General features: G+C 40.0%; 2 protein-coding genes across 2 annotated transcripts in view; one reads left to right on the top strand and one right to left on the bottom strand.

Moving 5' to 3' along the window:
- xpr1a (xenotropic and polytropic retrovirus receptor 1a) overlaps positions 1 to 21,749 on the bottom strand; it is a 126,321-nt gene that overhangs the window by 98,507 nt on the left and 6,065 nt on the right. Inside the window, exon 2 of the mRNA XM_088077768.1 lies at positions 11,569 to 11,633. The gene's annotated coding sequence lies outside the window, so the exon portion shown is untranslated. The remainder of the gene's footprint in view (positions 1 to 11,568; positions 11,634 to 21,749) is intronic.
- The window catches only part of acbd6 (acyl-CoA binding domain containing 6), a 42,447-nt gene that overhangs the window by 2,424 nt on the left and 18,274 nt on the right, over positions 1 to 21,749 (top strand). The window contains exons 4-6 of the mRNA XM_042481019.2: positions 3,199 to 3,275; positions 9,041 to 9,146; positions 13,459 to 13,548. Of these exons, the coding sequence (XP_042336953.1) occupies positions 3,199 to 3,275; positions 9,041 to 9,146; positions 13,459 to 13,548 (273 nt within the window). The remainder of the gene's footprint in view (positions 1 to 3,198; positions 3,276 to 9,040; positions 9,147 to 13,458; positions 13,549 to 21,749) is intronic.

The raw sequence follows: 21,749 nt of genomic DNA on the forward strand, positions 1-21,749 counted from the left end.
AGAGGTCAGTGTCACTGTGTCATTTTGTCCCTGGCCTTTCAGTGGCTTTTTATTCTGTACATGTAGCATGAAAAATGCATGAGAAGGTTATGTTGTCTTCCTCAATAGCTGACATTTTGGTATATGAATAATGCAGGAAGCTGTCAAAGTTTGGCCGCTGAGATGTGCCTGTGTGTATGGCGACATATGAGTGGACTGTTTACATCTCCACACGCTCCTGTGTCACATCATGCAACTGTGTCAGGAGAGTTGTGTTGCCATAGATAGGCTGTCCTTTGGGGCAGCAGCAGAGGCAGTTAGTTACAACAACAAATTTGTACTCTGCTTAGTAAAAAGAGCAAAGTTTTACTGTTATTGGAATATGAAGTTGTTCTTCGTGATCCAAGTGAAAATGAATGTAAACATTAAACTAGGTAGACTGAAGTAGTTTTGCTTTGTCTACTCATTGAGGATTTTACGTGATTTTTTTTTTTTTTTTTTTTCTGAAACTGAGATGGTTGCTATTAGACCAACAATTGTTTTCTGATTTTAGTCTGCATTGTTTTAGATTAAGACTGGACCATTCTGTTGGGGGGAATTTTCAAAATTAAAAAAAACAACATTTGATGGGCTCAACTTCATATTGATTTGATATGAGATTAAATTTCTTACTATAAAGAAAATGAGAAATAAACCGTTGTGCCCTGTTCCTGTATATGTCTAGTTTGTGAGGCTACAGCTTTTATGTCTGTGATAATAAATATCTATATTATCTATATATCTTTTAACTAATTGTGTATTGGTTCTAAGACAATCAAAACATTATAATACGTACAAAGCCGAACAGTTAAAATGTACACTGTCCATAAATGACAGAAAAAAAGAGAATGAAAGAACAGAAAAATGGGGAGATCCTCATCATGACTGACGTAGCAGAGCTCCACCTTCTCAAAAGTTTCTTCCTCTAAAACTAGGGGTTGGCAGATTATCAGCCTGGCCAATTATTGGGACTGATATTTAGCATTTTGATGATTATCTGTATCTTTTTTTTTTTTTTTTTTTAATGATTGCCAATAAAATTAATCAATTAAAAAGTGCAAGTGCAAAAGTGTCAGCATGTGAGGAACTTTTACTTTGTAAAGCCTCAGAGAGCTTTTTTTATTTATTACTTTTTTATTTTATACTTTTCACTTGACTTTATAACAAAGGGGCTGCGAACTTGATGTATATAATGTTGAATGTTTAAGTTTTGATTAAACATTTGCTGAAGGCATTTAAACAAGGGTTTGTGTTGGAGTTTATTTTATTCCAAATTCTGACTATTGAGAGAGTTTCATTTTTATTGTAAATGCATAATGGTTCCAAATATCAGTTATCGGTCTCATTAACTACTAATAATTGGTATTGTGCTATGTTGCCATAGCTTGTGTGGTATTGCTAACATGGAAAGTTTAACCCAGAGGAAAGGACATTTCAAAATAAGATATCTTCATTGTCCAGCTATTTCTCCTAAACATAGCTTATCTTAGTATAGTATTAATATGAGATTTTGACCATTTTCTCATACTTCTTAAATTCAACTCCTGAGAAATAAGCCTTTATCTTGTCTTAGCCTGATCCCAATTCAATATCTTAAAATGCCTTTTCCTCTCCCTCTTCTTTATCTGAAATAATCAGCTCTTGTGATAGACAGAACCAGAAGAAAACTTAAACAAGTCTCAACTCTGTGTATTTTATCTGCCCTCAGAGGTGGGAAACCTCTGAGAAGCCTATGAGCACAGCAGAAACACTCGCTGATTTATTCTTTAGCTCCTTATTTCTCATAAGTGGGGACAGAGTGTGAATTCCCTCTACGAGTGTAGCATACTCTCCAAACGGGGATGGATTCACAGTCACATAATGCTTTACAAGCACAGCCTCAGAGAGTTGGAAGTAGGTTGTTTTCATTTGTTTTTTTGCATGAACTGAAAAGCCAAAGAATGTGTGCCTTAAGAGACCTGTTACGTGTCCTGTGTGACCTACTGCACTGTTCTTTTCATTTTCTGCTTGTCCTCTGGTTCCTCCCTCACCTCTTCCTTGCTGCATGTTTTCCACTTTCCTCTTGTTCTCCACCTTTATGCTACCTGCTTTTCCTCTATTAATCTTCCCCTCTTCACTCTTTTCATACCCCACCCCCTTCTTTCCTCTCCGCCCATATTTATGTCCCTTTAATAGCGTCACTGTCAACCAAATGCCCAATCCTGACACGTTCTTTTCTCTTCGGCCCTGCTGCGGGGCAATACACGCTGACTCTGCCCTCACATCTGCACAATGCCAGCAGAGAGGCCGGCAGACAGGCCAGCAAATGCACAAATGCCCCCCTGAAAAGAGGCTGATTGTATTAGTGTTAACAAAGCGCCACAGCATGGCAGTTGCTATTCTTGTGGAAGCACAGTCAAATAGTGTAAGTAGGAGTGCATAGACAAGAGAAGCAGGAGAGGGAATAATGGGCAGAATTTGACCTCTGTCCTGCCTCAATTGTTGAGCAGACACTGGCTTTATATTACATTACACTGCAGAGGAGCAGGGCCAGTGCATCAGCGAATATTCTGAGTTTCTGAAGTGAATTAGGTTGTCCCCAAAAGTGCACGCACAGTTGTTTTGCTTCGCTTGTCATGTTCTCCCCCCACTCTCGCTATTTTCTGAAATCAGATTTGTGTGGGTTCTTTTGTTAGTCAACGTTGGTCAGTGAAGAATAGGCCGGGTAATAAAGTCTTGGCTGAACTGAATGTAAAACACAGAAGATTAACAAGAGTCACAAATTAAGGCGCTATATATTTTATATTGATCTTGTGCATATTGTTGGACATTTATTGCCTATGAGGTCATGTCTGAAGCCACAGAGGCTTGTTTCAAAACTGCACATTTTGAACTTGATCTGTATCATGCATTAGCTTTGCAAAGGCTTTAGGTTAAAAGCTATAGGTTCAGTGAATAGAAGAACCTGACCCTTTTGTACTGCACTGAGCACACAAAACAATGAGGTCAGTGCCTCTCTCCATATAGGACAGCAACACAGGCTGCAGAACTAAGCCAAACTAGACTAGGTCAGAGTATCACACTAGCTATCATTGAACAAGCAGTAAGTTTATTAAAAGTGATCGACATGTCATATTTTAGTTTTTATTGTGTCTAAGGTGGATGTTGTTCATTAATGTGTGACTGTCTTGTATCTGACAGGAAAGACGGGGAGAAACGAGAAGAACAGGCTTTGGAGGAGCAGCAGTCAGCTCTCTATACCAGGAAGAGATGATCAGGTATCAGAATTTGAACACACACACACACACACACACACACACACACACACACACACACACACACACACACACACACACACACACACACACACACACACACACACACACACACACACATCAGCAACTACAGTTGCTCTGATACTAGTATCAGAAATCCCTCTGATACTGCCTAAAACGCTGGATCTGGTCTTTGCACAGATGCAATGAAAGTTCATTTTGTAACAAACTTAAAACCTCTGAGGACGTTGATGTTGTATACAACATCAAAGTACACTATTTTACTATTTGTAGAATATCTTCGCAACACTGCAGTGTAGAAACGTTCTCTAAACTGCCTCCGCTTTGTTACTGTTGTAGCTTTCCAACAAGCGCTTCAGTGTGATCAAATTTCTTTCGGAGGCTTTGTAATCCAGTGTAGCGCTGAGTTGAGTTTGTCAACAAATTAAAGGCTGTGTTGCTGACTGCGTCACAGCACTGATCTCAGGACAGGTGTAATGGAATAACATGGCATTCAACCTCTTCTAGCATCAGTAAATCAGAGCTGAAGATATACGATATAAGTCTATTTGGTTGTTTGACACAGAAATGAGTTAGTAGTATACAGCTGCAAAATTTCTTTTTTTAGTCAGTGGATCGGCACAATCAGATTGGTACTCACATCCATTAATACGCAAGTTCAGGTATCGCAGTCAGTATCAGGAAGGAAAGCATGGTATCTGAACAGCTATAATAATTAATTGGGGAAGCATCCCGTAGGGTTTCACAGGCACACATTGTGAATTGTTGGCTCAATACATGGCTCATACACTTGTTATTTAACTCTGAGTTCTTACAGGTTGTGTTTTCAGAGGCCAAAGCATCTAAATGCAATTTCCCAGATCTTGATAGTGCTGGAACAGACTCAGCTTTCCCCCCAGTTGTGAATCACTACTTATTTAATGCTTAGGTCAACTCGATCCGAGTCTGGCTTTGTTAACCACTGGTCTTGATGCTGTATTTGATTCTATTCAACAGACCGTAACTGCAGTCAGGGCCTGGAGACGTCATACAGTTCTGATTTATGTTAATGAAATATATTCTCCATTTACTTCTGCCTGGCAGACTTACTCAAGCTTAAAAACCTCATCTTCATTTCAATGAAAAAAGAGCTCTTTTGGAGATGAAAATGAGATGTGTGAATCCTGCAGGTTTTCCTCCTAAATGGCTGTATGTGATTAGTATGCACGGTCTTGGGAAGAGGCGGCCAGAGTCTCCCCTTTTTAATTACTTTACGATTCGGGGGGTACTTCTGGGGGGGGGTTGATGAAGACGTGCAGAGGGAGGCAGGTACAGCAGGTTTCCCAGAACGATGCTCCCCTTGGTGATTTCCAGTAGCAACGATGCCCCGAGAGGGAATCCAGCATGGAGAAAGTCATTAACATGGCACGTACAAACTCTTATGCACTCGTGTGCACACACAAACATACACTCGCCGCTATATGTCGACGCAATTGCATGCGAATCCATGCATAACCTGCCGGAACTGTCACACTCACTGCTCTGCTGCATTTCAATTTCCTCTCTCTCTCTCTCTCTCACACACACACACACACACACACACACACACACTCCATATTAAACAGCTAAGCACCTGTTAACCAGACAGAGTTAATTGCATTGCTCACCTCGATCTGTGTGTGTGTGTGTGTGTGTGTGTGTGTGTGTGTGTGTGTGTGTGTCTGTGTGTGTATCGACAAAAGCGGGATTGATTAGCAATATCCCTGGGCTACTGAGCTGATCAGTGTGTGATTGAAGAGGCTTTGAATGCTACATTTGTAATTCTCACAGCCGCCTTGAAAAAGGACTCCCATAAACACTGGAGGCTTTGTTGTCCGGACACTTTGCTGGAAGCCGCTGCCGAATTATTTTTGAGTTCTCATTGTTTCTTGTACTTCGGTGGAGCTCAGCCATGTTGGGAGCGTCGACTGGGGTCCTATAGGGGATGTGATGACAGCTTGTGTAGGGCTCTGTGTGTGTGTGTGTGTGTGTGTGTGTGTGTGTGTGTGTGTGTGTGTGTGTGTGTGTGTGTGTGTGTGTGTGTGTGTGTGTGTGTGTGTGTGTGTGTGTGTGTGTGTGTGTGTGATGGATGGCGTGGCCATGGTGTTGATCAGTGAGGCTCAGGCCAGGTAGATGAGTGTTCTCCACCACTGTGGCCAGTTTAGCCTGATGGATGAAGGACATATCTGCCAGTACACCAGTCCGGACACACACGTGAGCACACAACACACACACAGATGTACAGAAACACACACAAAACCCTTGGTACCCTCAGCTTATGTGATGACAGAGTAGCCTATGACCTTCCCAGCATGCAATGCGGTGCTGTTGATGTCACGTCGTTCATAGGAGCCACATTCATCATTTGTTTGTTTATAGCCTTTGTGTGTGTGTGTGTGTGTGTGTGTGTGTGTGTGTGTGTGTGTGTGTGTGTGTGTGTGTGTGTGTGTGTGTGTTTCTCACTGTGGTGTGGACTGAATACAGGTGTTGGTTGTATGTGTGTGTACATTCACATGTGAGCTTATTGTGCATATTATATAACCTCACACTACATTAGATGTGTGCTTGTGCTTTATATGTGTGAGGACATGTCATGCGCCCGTCAGGCCAGCCCTGTCCGACCATCGACGAAAGACTGATGAGCTGGCCTATTGATTAGTTGCCGGGGAGACGGATGGCGGCCACACATCAGGGACACTTGGGGTCACCATGGCCATCAGGAAGGAAGTGGGTGTGGCCCAGTGTGGAGACTCATGAATAAACATAGCAGTGGTAATCAGGAGTATGTAAATGAATGTGCTCATACATAACCCAGCAGTGATAAAAGTGTAATGAGTTATTCATAATTCATCATGGGCTGATGAGGGGATGGCAGGAAGAGGGAGGGGAGGAACGAGAGAGCCGGGAGAGATAAAGCGTGTAGATGAAAAGCTGAAGAAAGGGAAGTACAGAGGTTCATTAAAGAACAAACGGCAGACAAAACTTTGTTTGTGTAATCTCAGAGTCAACAATAAAGAGTGCTGATTATGAGTCAGAATGGTTTAAGTACTCTGGGGGAAGTTTGAAGTTGTAGTTGATCTGGCTGTTTGTGGAGAGAAGGCGGATGTTAGAGGGTAGCGGGTCGCAGTGGGACAGAAAAACTACGCTAGAGTTCTCTGATTCAGTTATTCTTTGTATCATACTGATACACACAGTCTATCGAGCCTATTAAGCACTTAAACATCACAGATTGCTTGCTAGTGATGCTGACAGATGTTTTTTGTTCAGATTTGAGTTGCATGTTTCTGCAAGTAGGATTGATAACCAAATTTTAGTATAAAGACTTTTGGAAATCCTCAGAAAAAACATTTCAGTGGTTGCGAGTATGGTTGCAACTTATGGTTATTTTTTTTTATCATGGATTAATCTGCTATTTATTTTCAAAATGTCAAAAAATTGTGAAAATGTTCATAACAACTTCCCAAAGCCCAAAAAGATTGCTTTTTTTGTCCAACCAATTGTCCATAACCTAAAATCTCTTAATTTACCGTCATAAATAACAACGAAAAGCAGCAAATTCTCACATTTAAGAAGCTAAAACCAACAAATGTTTGAATGTTTTGCTTTAATACATGACTGAAAGAATGAATGGGTTATCAAAATAGTTGGAGATTAATTTACTTTTGACTGACAAATTGATAAATTGACTAATCATTGCAGCTCTGGTTGTGAGGTTGGCCTTTAGCCAGACATGCTTGCAGAGGACGGGCTGTGAAAGTAACTCAACATCTAAATATAACAGACTTTAAACCACATATCCTCAAAACAAAGCTAAACAACATCCTCAGTCTTAACGGGGGTCCGCGGTGTCTCCTGTGTGACTGAGGCCAGGTGTGTGCGCTGTGGGATTTGTGAGGCCCAGTGCAGTGGAGCAGGCAGGCATCAGAGACAGGAACTGGGGGATTTGGCCTTGGGGATGACTGACTTACTGCGTGGGAGTGGTTAAGCGGCTGGTATGCAGGGTTTCTGTCAGACAATAGAGCACTAAATTCAATCAATCTGAATGGCCGGCGTTGGGTAAGAGGGGAGGGGAAGGCGTAAAGCTCTAAATGAGATTTCGCCCCTTCTCTCCCCTTCACCCAGCAGCACACCACCACCGCTGCACCCTGTCTCCCCCAGCACTCACTCCTGTCCCCAATGCCAGGAGGTGATTAGAGACACAGAGATATAATCAGAGGTGGGATAGGATGTGTGTGTGTGGTTGGGTGTGTGTTGTGTGCCAGTGTTCCCGAGGGATGCGGCACGTGTGGCTGCTGCTTGTGTCTGAGACAGAGAGAGCAGTTATGTGTTTGTGTTATCTGTTGCATCTGTGTGTTTGATGACTAAATGATCCAGTAGCGCCTGGTGTTTGCTTTTCTGGGTGTGCAAACACTTCACACATAAAGCACTTCAGTTGACACACAAGACATTTAAAGGGTTGTTTCACACAAATTACTAAAAGCATATTTTCTCAGTGTCTATGCGTCTATGGATAATGCACTACACATACGGTCAACATTTATCTTTAGGACTAATTCTACAGATGAAAGTAGTTCCAGTAAAAACACAGTAAAGTTAATCTATACAGAAATGCTTATATTCATTTTTCAAGATTTTTTTTTAAAAAGCTGTAAGCACCACTAACAAAATCCATTTCCCTCCATTATGTTGGTTTAGATATGTAATACTCAAATTTGGCCTGCTGGGTTTCCCGCCAACTAGGGGTGGGAATCACCAGAGGCATCACGTTACAATATTCTCACGATTCTTAAGTCACGATATGATATTGTTGCAATTTCACACATAACATGAAATATATGGACTATTGTGATAATATCTATTATGATTTATTATGTGTTTCAACTGCAGATTATGTCTGCAAAAAAAAAATTCAACAGTTGTTCCATTTAGTAAGAAACATTTCAGTCTGTTCATCTCACTTTAATTATTTATATTTCAGCAAAATCTATCTATTGGACTGAAAAAAGGCAGTTGATGTTTGATGATTATTTTGTTTTTGCAATACCAATAATTTATATAATGAAAAAATCAGAACGCATCTGTGTATGACACAATATTGCCACACAAAAAAATCACAATGCTATGCATTATCGTCTTTTATCGTTCAGCGCTACCACCAATCATTTTCTAATTCCCAATAAAAAATAAAATGATTCACACTGGGAATTTTTTCTGTACTTTTTATATATGTAAGGCACCAGAGTGCATTAAAAAAATAAATAAATAACAGCTTGTTTACCAAAAAAAAGGGCAAGGAGAGGATCCACCAAACCTTCTAACAGAGGATCGGGTTAAGCCCCAAATATCCTCAAATTCTAGAGAAACCCCTGCAAACACCTGTGGGGCTGCTGTTACTATATATGCCTTTTGGCAAAGATGAGTGATGACAGCAAATATTGAAAGGCTGAAAACACACAGTTACTATATACTGATAAATATTATGAATGTTTGTTTATTATATGGCCCCTGGTCTCTTGTCATTTTGCAAAGTGGCACCAGGCAAAGTAAGTTGAGCATTTCTGATGTAGAGGCTCTTTAAATGACATCTCAGATCTAAAGATGGACAAGTAAAATGAACGACATTGATGCAGAGTCCTACGATTCTTTAGTGCAAATGATGGTCCAACAAAAAACAAAGTTGACTCAATCTTCTACTCTTCTTTCTCTCTCTGATTCTGTATCACTCTCAGGGAAGAGGATAAGAACATTTTTGACTACTGCAGAGAAAATAACATCGACCACATCAGCAAGGCCATCATCTCCCAGAAAGTGGACGTCAACACTAAAGATGAAGAGGTAACTACAGAACACAGTGCCGAGGAATATAACAAGTAAAACTGTACTGATGGCATGTGAGAGTTGCTAATAATAGTTCTAGTGTACATGACTGTGCTATGACAACACTGTAATATCATAACGTTGGTATGAGGCAACCAGAGGATCCATATTCAGTGTTTCAGAAGGGATTCACATTGCTGAAGTGTCTTATAGCAAGGCACCATACCAGCCGCAGGGTTATTGTCCTGTGCTCTGACCCCTTATGCAGGAGGGCAGGTGAAAATGATCAGCGGAGTATGATGGAAAATACGGGTCACTGGGGGATGGTTCATGCAGCTCTTTTTGCAATCGTTACATAATGGTTTCAATGATCTGCAGCCACAAACACATGGGAACCACTCCTGAGGCGGAGATGAGTAAATTGTGCAAACAGCTATTACCATCGCGAGGTGTTTTCTGGATTGACCCTGAAATCCATTCATCTGTCCCTGATTCATTATCGTCCTGGCCAAATGGCTCGCTCCCTGCCTCCCTTTCATCACAGCCACTCAAAGATAAGCGGGCAGTCGGCTGGTGAGCTCCCAGTCAGAGGCCAGATGGTTGAGGGACCTCAGCAGGGAAAGCTTTGTCTGTCCACTGCCATTGTTATCGTTTGCACTCTTGCAGCACAGCATGCTTATCAGCAGAGGGCAGTGGTGAAGTTTCACATCAGCAAGAAGCCTGATCTGCTTCTGCAGTTAAGAGAGAGAGAGGCAGAAAGAGTCTCTCTCCCAGTACTCACCCTTTAGGTGTGTGGCCAAATATCCACCCATGTTATATATTTCTAGTAGTTGCCAACAAAGCCAAGTACCAATTTAGACTTTAAGAACATATGAGAATATGCTTGGTTATTGAACTCATTTTGTCATTCATGCAAATTTCTCATGGCTGTTGGTTGCAAAGCCTTAGGGGCTTATTTTTTTCATATAATTATCAAACTACAGCCATCTAAAAATCACAGTAATATTCTAGCAACAATATAACAAAAACAGGAAAAATATAGCAAACCAAATGAGTAATGCAACATTTTCATTAAATGGAGCTAGCTAGCATTAATATTGATAGTCACCTCTGGAGGGCCCGACAAGATGACGTGCATTGTTTGGTTATGAATGAAATTTGTTTAATGCTTGCCAAAAGAGAGGACACAGGTGCTGACCTCAAATAAAACCTGTTGATTAACAATTCTGAAGCGAGATAGATGTCATTTGTAGTTTTAGTGTTGCATTCCTTCAGTTTGGGAGATGCTGCCTAGTTTATATATTTACATTATTTGTCATTAATATGTTCTTTTTGATATCTTTGATCATTGCTGCTCTACACAAATCATCCAAATGCTTGCATTTTATAGCCATTTTAATCTTATTATAATTGCAGAGTGGTTTTATTTAAATGAGAAACACTGTCTGCTATACCACAGTATTTGACTAAAAAACATTCAATTTTGTATTTGATCATTGTTGCCACAAACCAAGCTGTAGGCAACTCACTACCACATGAACTGGTGTGGCAGAATAGAAGTTCCTGAATTGTGGGATACAGTTTTGCTCTGAAAACCACCCAAAACCTACTACTAGAAAGTATGCATCATGTGTTTGTCAAGTGTACATGCAGTCAAGACTAAGAAGTTTCAAACGGTTTATTATTGACCAAGATTGTGGAATATTCCTCAATAAATATCTGCATACGACAACATCTATACACATCTGAAGAGAAACTGCTCAAGATTCATAGTAAACTGGAAAAAGTTTAAGTATTTAACATATTTTAACACTTTTTTTAGATTATGGCTTTTTTGTTTTACTTTGTTTAACTGCTATTTGCAATGCAATTAACTATTATATTACTGTATGTTGGCAGCTTTCAGATTTTTTACCTAAACCACATACCATTTCATACCAACTCAAACATACAAAACCAAAAGTGTGTATTTTGGCCAAGCCAAGGGAAGAGGATAGGGAAATAGAAAATTCATAAGAGGGAACAGAAGAAGACTACATTTTGCACACAAATACTGACCCAGTGTGCATGTTGTGTCCAAATCAGTGTCTGGTAAGAGATAACCTCTTCTTTACCATTGCTAGCAACTGCTGATCTTTCTATATAGCAGTGCTTCTTTACTCCACAGTGAACAGGAGAGTTTGTCCACCTCTTCAAATGAGCAGAGTGTTTAACATTTATTACCCGCGGTTTACCTTCCTGAATAGGACTATTTGAGCTCTAATCAGAAGAGACCTTTCTTAATGCCCAAACTGGCTCGCCCAAACTCTGAATGTTTCTGTTAATGGTGTGTGCTAGACTTTGAATGCTGCACTTATTCTATTTGACACATTCAATGTTTTATTAATCACTGCAACTCCCCAAAAGGCCCACTTAATTTGAGTGTGTGTGTGTGCAGTACCCCTTTGGAAGTAGTAAACTCTGGTCTTCGGTGAAAATGTGGCCGGCAGTCAGCAGCAGAAACACCTGGAAAAGAGCAGGAAAGAGGGAGGGAGGGAGACAGAGAGAGAGAGACTTATTGGTATTCTGGCCCGGCTCATAAGTATCCATTTTAACATGCAGCCACAGTGATCAATATGATTTAAGCAACAGAATTGAACTTGGAGAGTTTGCTTTGCCTAATTGGCCTCACTGAAAAATGAGCTTGCGTGGTTTTATTAGAACAAGGATCTTGGACCTAAGGAGTGGATTGTGTGTGTGTGTGTGTGTGTGTGTGTGTGTGTCTGTGTGTCTGTGTGACAGACAGACAGACAGACAGACAGACAGACAGACAGAGCCCTCCTCGTTCTGTGCTCCAACTTACAGCTCTTTACATACACATGCATCAGCACACACACACACACACACACACACACACACACACACACACACACACACACACACACACACACACACACACACACACACACACACACACACACACACACACACATCTCGTCACTCTGTCCGCTGGTCATTATGGAACTGAGGCCCAAAGGCTCTGAGTTCTGAATTGTCGTGCATAATTTATTTTGTCTGAAAGCAAAGAAACAGATTGAAGCTGAAGTTAATTTTTCAGGAGCATGAGGTAGAGGAGGAGGAGGAGGAGGATGCACTGTCTGTTTTGCTGTGTAGGCTATTGATCCACATTGCCTCAAATGACAGTCATGACACTTGCAGGCAATTAAACCAATTTAATCATACACCTGTGGTGTTAAATATTTAGCCGTACTTGCAAACCTTTGTACGTGGCATTTTAAGTATGCACGTTCCTGTCAATCACCTGATGCATTCGGACAGTCATCTTTCTTAGTGAGAGCAGTTCACACATGGAAGAGCCTACCAACACTCATCGGAGACTGTGACACATATCGGTCATACAGAAAACTTAAAATCATGGCCATAGGACAATCAAGTGTGTAACCATACCATACAAAATCTTGTCACACCTGCCCAGAGACTACAGTCAAGTATTGGCTAAGCTGGAACATTTACAGAAATGTTTATTAACGTGTACTGTAGGGATGGGGATTGCAACCCGGTTCTATTGAGGACCAAGTTCCACTTTTTTCAAAATCCAAAAAGCAATAACATTTTAGCTTTTCGATACTGCTGTCAAGTCCCGGGGGTCCTTTAATGTAACATTACAGCTCAAGTCCAGTCATGTCATTTCCATCCAAGCACACACAAACTTTGTTGCAAGTCCCATCAGTTAAAAACATAAATCCAATGTTGAAATCCAAGTTGAAATCGGCAGGATAAGAGCTAGTTAGCTAAATAAACGAGGTTGTATAAGTGCAAGGTGTTCAAGGTTTGCTAAGTAAAATGATTATTAGGCAAAGGTAGATAAAACGTCATCATGATGTGTTCAAATGTAACATCAAGAAAAAGAAAATTTCGTTTTTGGCGAGAATAATACAGTTGTTTCGGTGAGAAATTTGTTTCCCCAGGAGTATAAAATGGATAGTAGAGATGTAAAAAATGTTTTTCATTTAGTACTGCTGATATATTTTTGCTATTGTTAGTTTTATGTTATGATGAAGGGGCCCTGTTACATCAGCCATGTTTACTGAAGGCTGGAATTTTTTTGTTCTGCTCAGAAACAGTCACTTGTTAAGCAATAAAAGCAAAACCAGTTCTGTTAAAAACATGCTGTCACTGAGTAGTATCAATAGTGGCATAGATAAAGACTCGGATTGTTAATAAGTCTCAATAATGGTAACAATTTCAATAAAAATTAACCTTCCTCATCCTTAGTACACTGTCCTTGTAACGTTAAGCTGTATAAATAAGTGTATGTTTGTGTTCAAAGGGTCGGGCTCTCCTGCACTGGGCCTGTGACAGAGGACACAAGGAGCTGGTTTCTGTATTACTTCAGCACAAAGCTGACATCAACAGTCAGGTGAGCGGCATTTTTCTCTCTTTCTGGGTTTTTCCTGTGATGATTCATTTGTAAATGCATGAGTGGAAGCCAAACTATCCCTGGATTCCTCTACATTATTTGCCTGGTTTGTGTTATTTGAAGTTAATGGCAGAACCAAAGACCTGCCTAGTGTTATTGGTCCCGAAACCACTTTTTGAAGGTCTCTGTCTTGTCTCAGACTCAACTGCATTCGTACTTGGTCTTGTCTTAATCTCAATACATTCTCTGGTCTTGGTCGTGCCTTCTTTGTTTCATTATTAGATTCCACCTCTATAACTGCAAAAATTCCTAAACCTGAGAGCTGGAGTCAGGGGCAGTTTTTCTAAGTTTATTCATGCAGTGCAAAGTTTTGTAATGACTCATATTCACTCAATACAAAAGCTTTTCTCCACCATAGAACTTCAGTGTGTTTGTTTGAAGTCAACAAAGATATGCTGCAACAATTTACTTAACAAGGACACAAGTCTAGTGGCTGTATTTTGTTGTAGATGTCAACGCAGAATATGGCGATGCATGTTTAAGTGTCTAACTATAAGATTTAAGGTGAGGATAAAAGGAAAGTCACAGGAGTCCTTTCATTCTTTGCAACACTGCTGTGCACACATGTACATTCAAACCTAAAGCAAATAGTGACATCTCCAGCATCCCCATTGCCCTTCTCTTTTCTCTCTCCATCCCCTCCAGAAGGTCACCTTTAATTCACTTTGTACCACAGACAAATCCCCCGAGGCTTTAGCAGACAGAGTTAGCTGGTAGCTAGCCTAGTGTTTAGCCTCCCCGAGGTTTTAGCAGCATCCAGGAGGCTTTAGCTTTGGCGGTAAGCTGGCTCAGCTGCACATCGGAGAAATTACTCCTCTTCCCTGCCCAGCGGCACGACACAGTGCAGTTCACTGGGCTGCACACTGAGGCTTTAACTGTAAGGCCGAATCAATTGGAAGTAATCAGGCAAATTGTTTTACGTTGCACAACCCCACATAATCAGGACATTTCACAAATGACTTTCTCTTTTGTGGTCATGCGTGGGCCCCTTTTGTTTTGAATGCTCACAGGGAGGGGGTGGATTTGTGGCGAATGGTTCATAAAAGACTTAACAGTGGGATAACTACGAAAACACTTCACTAATGATTTAGAGCCATATCAAGATAATGACAGCAGAGGAGGATTGATGTATAGACGGAGGCTTTTGTCCTTTTGTAAGATGTTGCGTATTTACAGTCATGTATCTATCAACGAAATATAAATTGATATCTCAATGTGCCAAGATTTTTCAGCAGTCAAAGTAGGAAACATAAATCATTGGCCAGGTAGGGAAAATGGATGGCTGAATTTGAGCAGACCTTTAATTGATGTCCCTCACACTTTTGATTGCTCTTCATATCTTAAGATAAAGAGACGGTTCCTGTGCAATTCAAGAAAATATGGAATTTGATTTTAGTGTTTTTTAGATCTGTTTAAGTATGGGAAATGAAAAGAAAGTAAGGTTAAACATTTGTGTTTTCAGACTATTGCTCCTATTCTGTTTTCTAAAATATGAAATTCCAGAATTTAAAAAAAAAAATTGATCATACAAGCAGTGCGTTTTTCATGACGTTTGGAGCAGGCAGCAAGCACACCAATGTCTCGAGATCAAGGCAAGAAGTATGGCATGTGACTAAATGCACACTCTTATGCAGAGCTGCCCCCCCAAGCCTGTACGTCCTAACCTGCAGCTTCGCTCCAAGTCTGAACCAATCTGGACATTTGCAACCAACTTAGTTTCAAAGAAAATGCAGCAATATCTTTGAACTGCATATATACGTAGCATCACAACTGATGAAATACTTACATTTATTCACATGATAAAGATCTGGCTTTGTACTCAGGTGTCAAATATGGCCTAAGAAAAATCTACCAAGAAGTCTGGAAATTTGAGTATGAAAGAGCGTGGAACTTTGAAATGGAAAAGGTTTAGGAACCCTCATTGAGGAAAATAATCCAATCCAATTTATCCTGAATCACTTTTAATGTAGCAGAGAGAGGGTAGTAGCAATATAGAGGTTTGTTGTAGTGTAATTATTTAAAGATATTTCTGCTTTATTAATGTGCCTTTTTGAGCAAATATGTGTATGGAAAGACAGGAAAACAAAATAATGTTTCAGAAGCATGTCTTTTTTAGCCAATCAGTGCACAAACATATCCTGAATTCATGCATTCAGGCCATCAGGACCTTTTCACCTGCCTGTCCCTCAGGTGTTAGATGGGGCTGGCCAAGGAGAAGACTGAATATTAAAGACACCGGACCTCTGCAGCAGAGTTACTGGTAGCAGATTTATGAGGTGGCAAAGACGTGGCTGAGAGAAAAATATAGTCAGCTAAATCATACCACTCTGTCGCAATGCCAAATTATCTCACTATGTAAAGCTTACAGAACGATATGCTTCTCATTAGGATCTGCTCGAACATCCTTTTGTTTTGTTTTTTCACTTGGGGTGAAGTCATCGAGGAAAGGAATTAAGGAAGGACAGAAAAGTTTATTATATTGGAGAAAAATAAAAACTTGATGGAGCAGCTTAATGTCCCTGTCCTTTCTGCTCAAAGCCCCTGCCACATGAAATAAAGAGCACAAGAGGAATAGAGGAATGTTTGGGCTGTTTGCAGGCTATTTGAGCCAACCAGTAATCTCTCTTGACCTCTACCAACTGCCGAGCAACCAGTAAATAAAGATCAAACATGATTTATGCTTAATTTGTTGATTAAAAAGGGGAGGGGGACTTTGAGAGTTCAAACAAAAAGTATTATTATTTGCTTGGCAGAGGAGGAAAATCGTTTGAAATTAATCAACTGATTGTTTTAGTGAATTGTTCCCAAACCCGGGTAACCTGCATTAAAGGCTCGTTTGATAGTTAATCCAGGATCAAGGCGGGGAGTGACCACAATAGGTAGCTCTGTGTGAGTGTTTGAATACACAGATCACAGCTCTGCCACCTGCCAATTGTAGATCAGGCCCTGGTGTTTGTCCTGTACATTAAACCCCCCACCAACTCCCCGTATCATAGCTCCCTCAGCTAATACACCAAGAGAAAGTGGGGCACAAACTGTGGGAAAGATGACAGCAAAATCTCACTTAATGTCATAATGGAAATTAAGGCTTAAACACTGGACGGACATTCTACGTGCTAGAATGTATTTAAGAGCATTAATGAGACATAGGCTTATGTTTAGGACATTCCAGCATATCACAACAGTAGTGAAAACACACCCCACAGTACAGATTCATCACTAATTAAGGTTTGATTTTGTCTAACTAGGAGAAGTCTAATTGTTTTAAAGACATTACAAATAAGGCGAGATGTCACATTTATATATTTTTTGGGTTAATGACTAAAATAGTTATTTGTACCTGAGTAGCAAAAGCTGGCAATAAATGCTGGCTCAGATTCTTAGATTACACACTTTTTCTCTGATTAATGATTTTTCTGTTGTCAATAATATCTGACCACAAGGTCAGTTTAGTCGCTGTTCTTCACCAGAGTTGTGAAATTTAAAACTGTTTATACTTTATGTATCTTAGCACTTTTCTAAGAGCATATCCAATGCATGAACTTTAATTCCGGTTAAGTAGACTATATTTTATACAACAAAGTTCTTCAGCAGCTATTTCTTACTGATGGTATACTCAGGGTTATAAATTAACACCCGCCAAGCACCAAATGCAGGTAGATTTTCTGTTTGGCGAGTGAATCTCGGAGGGTCATCTGCCACGCTGGCAGGTAAATGTCTATATCAAACTAGTCAAACTTTATACAGTCTATTATTAAACTATACTGATTGTCTCTGCCACGTTTTGGTGTTTGGTGTTTTAGGGGCGAACAACTCTGCTGCTCCTGAGTGGCTTCTGTGTCACACATGCAAACACACATCTGTGCCAGTGAGGCTAAACCTGATGCCTCGAGTGCCACTAGTTCTGCGACACTGTTTACCGTGCAGAACATCAAATGATCCGCTAAACTATCACTTGCTGCTGGTACAAGGTAGCGTTGCGCGCATACTGATAAAGATTATGAAAGAATAACTTGGAGAGCCCTGTAGTGTGAACCAAGACAGAAAAGTCTTTTTTTGCCCCCTACACTGTCAACAACAGCATCAGCACCACTTTTTCCATTCTTACTTTTCACAATAAAAGCCCTAGACAGATGCACTGCATCACTGCTTACCAGAGGGAACTTACTCACATGCTGAGGTTGCGGTGATAAGCTGTTCTATATATGCAGAAGAAGAATTTTACTCCATCATACACTATTATCGCAATTAAATGTACCGAAACAAATGTGGAACAAGGTGGGCAATTCATTATTTTGGCTGGTAACAAAAATATTCTTTGCTGTGGTGGTTTTTTTCATCTACCAGCCACCTTAGCCGACGAATCAAAAAGTTTTGGACACTGGGTGTACTATGCAGACATTGTCATTTACTATTTGTAAACAAAACTGCCAGCAAAAGTGAAAGAGAGAGCCAACCTCAGGTTCACGTTTTCCAAATCTGCTTTTTTTCAGCACTGTGTCAGTGATTTTTGTAGTTTGCACTTAGATACAAGCTGATTATGGTCTGGCACCTGGTTGCTACATTTTTTATAAAGTCCAGACCTCACCTTAACGCTGTGCCCAGGAACTTGAATGAAAATAGCATAACAAGAAAAAAGAAAATACAACCCAGGGAAAGGATCTCTACAGAAAAATACACCAGCACACACTTGTAGTGTGTCATAAGTGATTATTGTATACTTTCAGGACATAAATAAATACTGATGCATTTCAGAAATTTTGCTTTTAAAAAAACATTGATAAAAATAAGAATGTTTGGTAGTGATGACACTGTTACCTCTCCTTTAAAGGCAAAAATTAATTAAAACAATAATGATTGCATTTCCCCAAAACAACAAAGTGTTGGGCCAGGTTTTTTTTTTGTTTGTTTTTTTGCTGCTCTCAAGTCTTAGTGCTAAGCCAAGCCAACCATCTGCTGGCACCACCTACACATTTTTGTTAACCGCACAGACATGAGAGTCCTGGCATGTGCTGGGTTGGAGAGTCATATCGATCTTCTCATCTAAGAAGAAAGCAAATGAGTGCGTTTTCCAAAATATTGAAGTGTTCCAGTGAAAATGGCACATTCAAAATTGGACACTCTAAGATAATTGTGGGTATTTGTTTCCTTTTGTGTGACTAAGAGCTTAGTATTATGCCCTTTCATTGGTCAAAACGTGTTTGTGTGTGTCCACTCTCCCTGTGGTCATCGTCTGTCCAGACAGTGTAATCCCACACCCACAGCTTGAAAGCCCACCTGAAGTCCTCCTCTAAACTTCCCAACAAGCTTTAAGGTTGCCATGGAAATATGCATTAATAGAAAAGCCATGCTCATTCAAGGGAACTGGAGTCGGAAAGGCAGGGCTTTAGTTCGAAGGTGCCGTAGACCTATAGCAAAGGTCAGGAATGGCTTAGAGTAGATTTATACAATGTCTGACTTGAGAGGGTAAGTGACAGAGCAGAGGTAGGATTAGGCTGACAAAGAGGAAGGACAGGTGAGAGGCAGGTTAACACAACACAAACACAATGCCAGGAAGGACACATTGTTAAGGTTTAAAGTACTGAAGGAAAAGGCAGTGCCGGTTTTAAGCACATGGTTGCGTCTCACATCCTTTTATTCGACCCATGCCTGTTTTTTTTTCTTGCCTTTCCGTCTGTCTCCATCTTTCCCCTCTCCTCATCACTCTCCCCTCCCCCCAAAGCTCCCGTCCCCTTCACTCCATCCCTCCCACGCCTCCGCCTCTACTTTGTATTAAAACAACATGATCCATGAGGCGGGGAGGGCGACTCGCAGCACCGCTAATTCTAATTAATCCAGCGTGGTAGCACGGCCACGGCAGGCCCCAAGCGCTCCCAGTCTATCAGATAGAAATTCATAACTTAATTGAGGTCAGAGCCTCGAGCCGGCAGAACAAAAGTCTCCAGCCAGGACCAGCTAGATCAATAGTAATAAATATCTGACTGGGCGGCCTACAATTGGTGGCTAGAGAGCACACAACAAGTCTCGTACACGTAGTCTGCATGTGGAACCTGCAGGAATATCTGTGTGTGTGTGTGTGTGTGTGTGTGTGTGTGTGTGTGTGTGTGTGTGTGTGTGTGTGTGTGTGTGTGAGAGAGAGTTGAACCTTCAAGACTGGCAGACTGGCTTATCTTATTAAATTTACATGTTCTTACATTTTTACATTACACAGTTTTATTATTTTAGTCAAATTGTAGGAAAGTATTTTTCATTGGTATCGGTAGTTTGTGTTTGTCTGCTAAGAGCAAGGGAGCTGTGTATATACATGTGTAAATGGCTGATTTATAATGGCATAGTCTCGTTTAAGGTATGGATCCACTGATTTGAAATTAATGTTAGTAGTATGAGTCAACTCTGGCTGTTGACGTATCTATCTAATAGAATAAAACTGTGAATTTATGACTGTGTGAGAACTCATCTTATCTATTAAATGCTATCAGATGTCAGTGAAGAACTTCTGTAATATAAAAGATTATTTCCTCTGACTTCATGCAAGTTCACAATCCCATTTTCACATTAGCCTTTGTTACCTTCTAAAGCTGGAACATAAAATCAGCCAGACTTATATATCTCTAATATTAGGCCACTGCAGTTGTTAGTTTCAGTAAATGTAGGTTAATAAGTTTCAAGACATTGCAGTACAGAATGCCAAAGATAAAGCATACTAAAGGTAATCTAGAAATTGTGTCTTTTATTCACCAGAGAGCTCTGACATGTTGATTGTATAATTGTAAAGTATCCCATAGCAGCACAGATTTTGGTCACAAGCTTTTGTTGCCCAAATTCTTATCAAAATGTTTGTTTTTTGTGTAAATTATGCAAGAAAAGATTAGGGCTGTCAGAATTAATGCGTTAATCATGATGAGATTAAGGTCTGTACATGACATGTTTCTTTTTAATTGCGTTGATTGCCAACTGACATTTCTGTCTTTAAGACGCTGTACTAGTCTGTTTTAAAGCTACAATGATGATACAGATATAATTTGACACTTGGAGACCCGAGGAATCCAGTGGTAGCAACAGTATCATGCTTGCTTCTCAGAATGTTTTCTTTAATTGCAATTAAAGAAAACTAATCATTTGACAGCCCTATAAGGATTAAAACTCTCAATTACCAATATTTAACTCTAATACAGACAGACAGACCAATTACCTACAAGTTAGTTACTATTACCTACCAGTTACCAAATAGTTAGTTACTATTACCTACCAATTGCCAACCAGTTACTTACCAAATATCTACCAGCTACCTACCAATCAGTTAAAATTACATTTCAGTTACCTGCCAGTTAGTTACCAATAATCAACCAGTTTTCTGCTAGTTATTTGCCAATAGCCTCCCACTTACCAAGAAATTAGTTAGCAATTATTAGTTTCTACCAGTTTGTTATGAATTACCCACTACTTACCAGCCAGTTATCAATTACATTCCAGTTGCCCACAGGTTAGTTACCAATTGCCTACCAGTTACCTACCATTACTTACCACTGTTTTATCATTGAACCGATTCATCTTTTTGCCTATTAAATACCAGATGGAAATTATTTGATTCATCCAAGTTTGAAGTTTAAGATTTAAATGTTATTGAAAAGAAAAAAAGGTGAAAAATCTTACATTTAGTAGCTAACTTAAGTATATGTATCAGCATTCAAATTGTTTGCAGATTTGTTTTCTATTAGTAGACTAAAAGTTTAATCATCATAAAACACTGACCGTTCTGCAAGATGTGCACGTTAGTGCCGCTTTTAATGAAAACTATTGTATCTTGCTAATTAGTTCAATAATTACATATTGCTATAAAAAAAACAGTGCAGATGTACTGGATGTTAAATGAATGGAAAAATTATATAAATCATCAGACTGCTGTATAAATATGGACCACTGCAATTACCAAATAGCACAAGGCGGCTCTTTTTTCTCAAAGGAAAAGTGTTTCGGACTGCTTTCTAAAGAAGCTATTCTTGGTTTGTGCCAAATCGCCAGCTCACAAATCAAGTTGCACGTCAGAGAAAATATTCCATTTTAATCAAACTGAACAAATCGTAAGCATTAGCATCTGTTCATAGTCATTTTTCATGAAAAAGCGTAGTAAACCTGTATCA

This window comes from Plectropomus leopardus, chromosome 5, assembly GCF_026936395.1.
Source record: "Plectropomus leopardus strain MGB_pleo_1.0 chromosome 5, ASM2693639v1, whole genome shotgun sequence".
Classification (NCBI taxonomy): Eukaryota; Metazoa; Chordata; class Actinopteri; order Perciformes; family Serranidae; genus Plectropomus; species Plectropomus leopardus.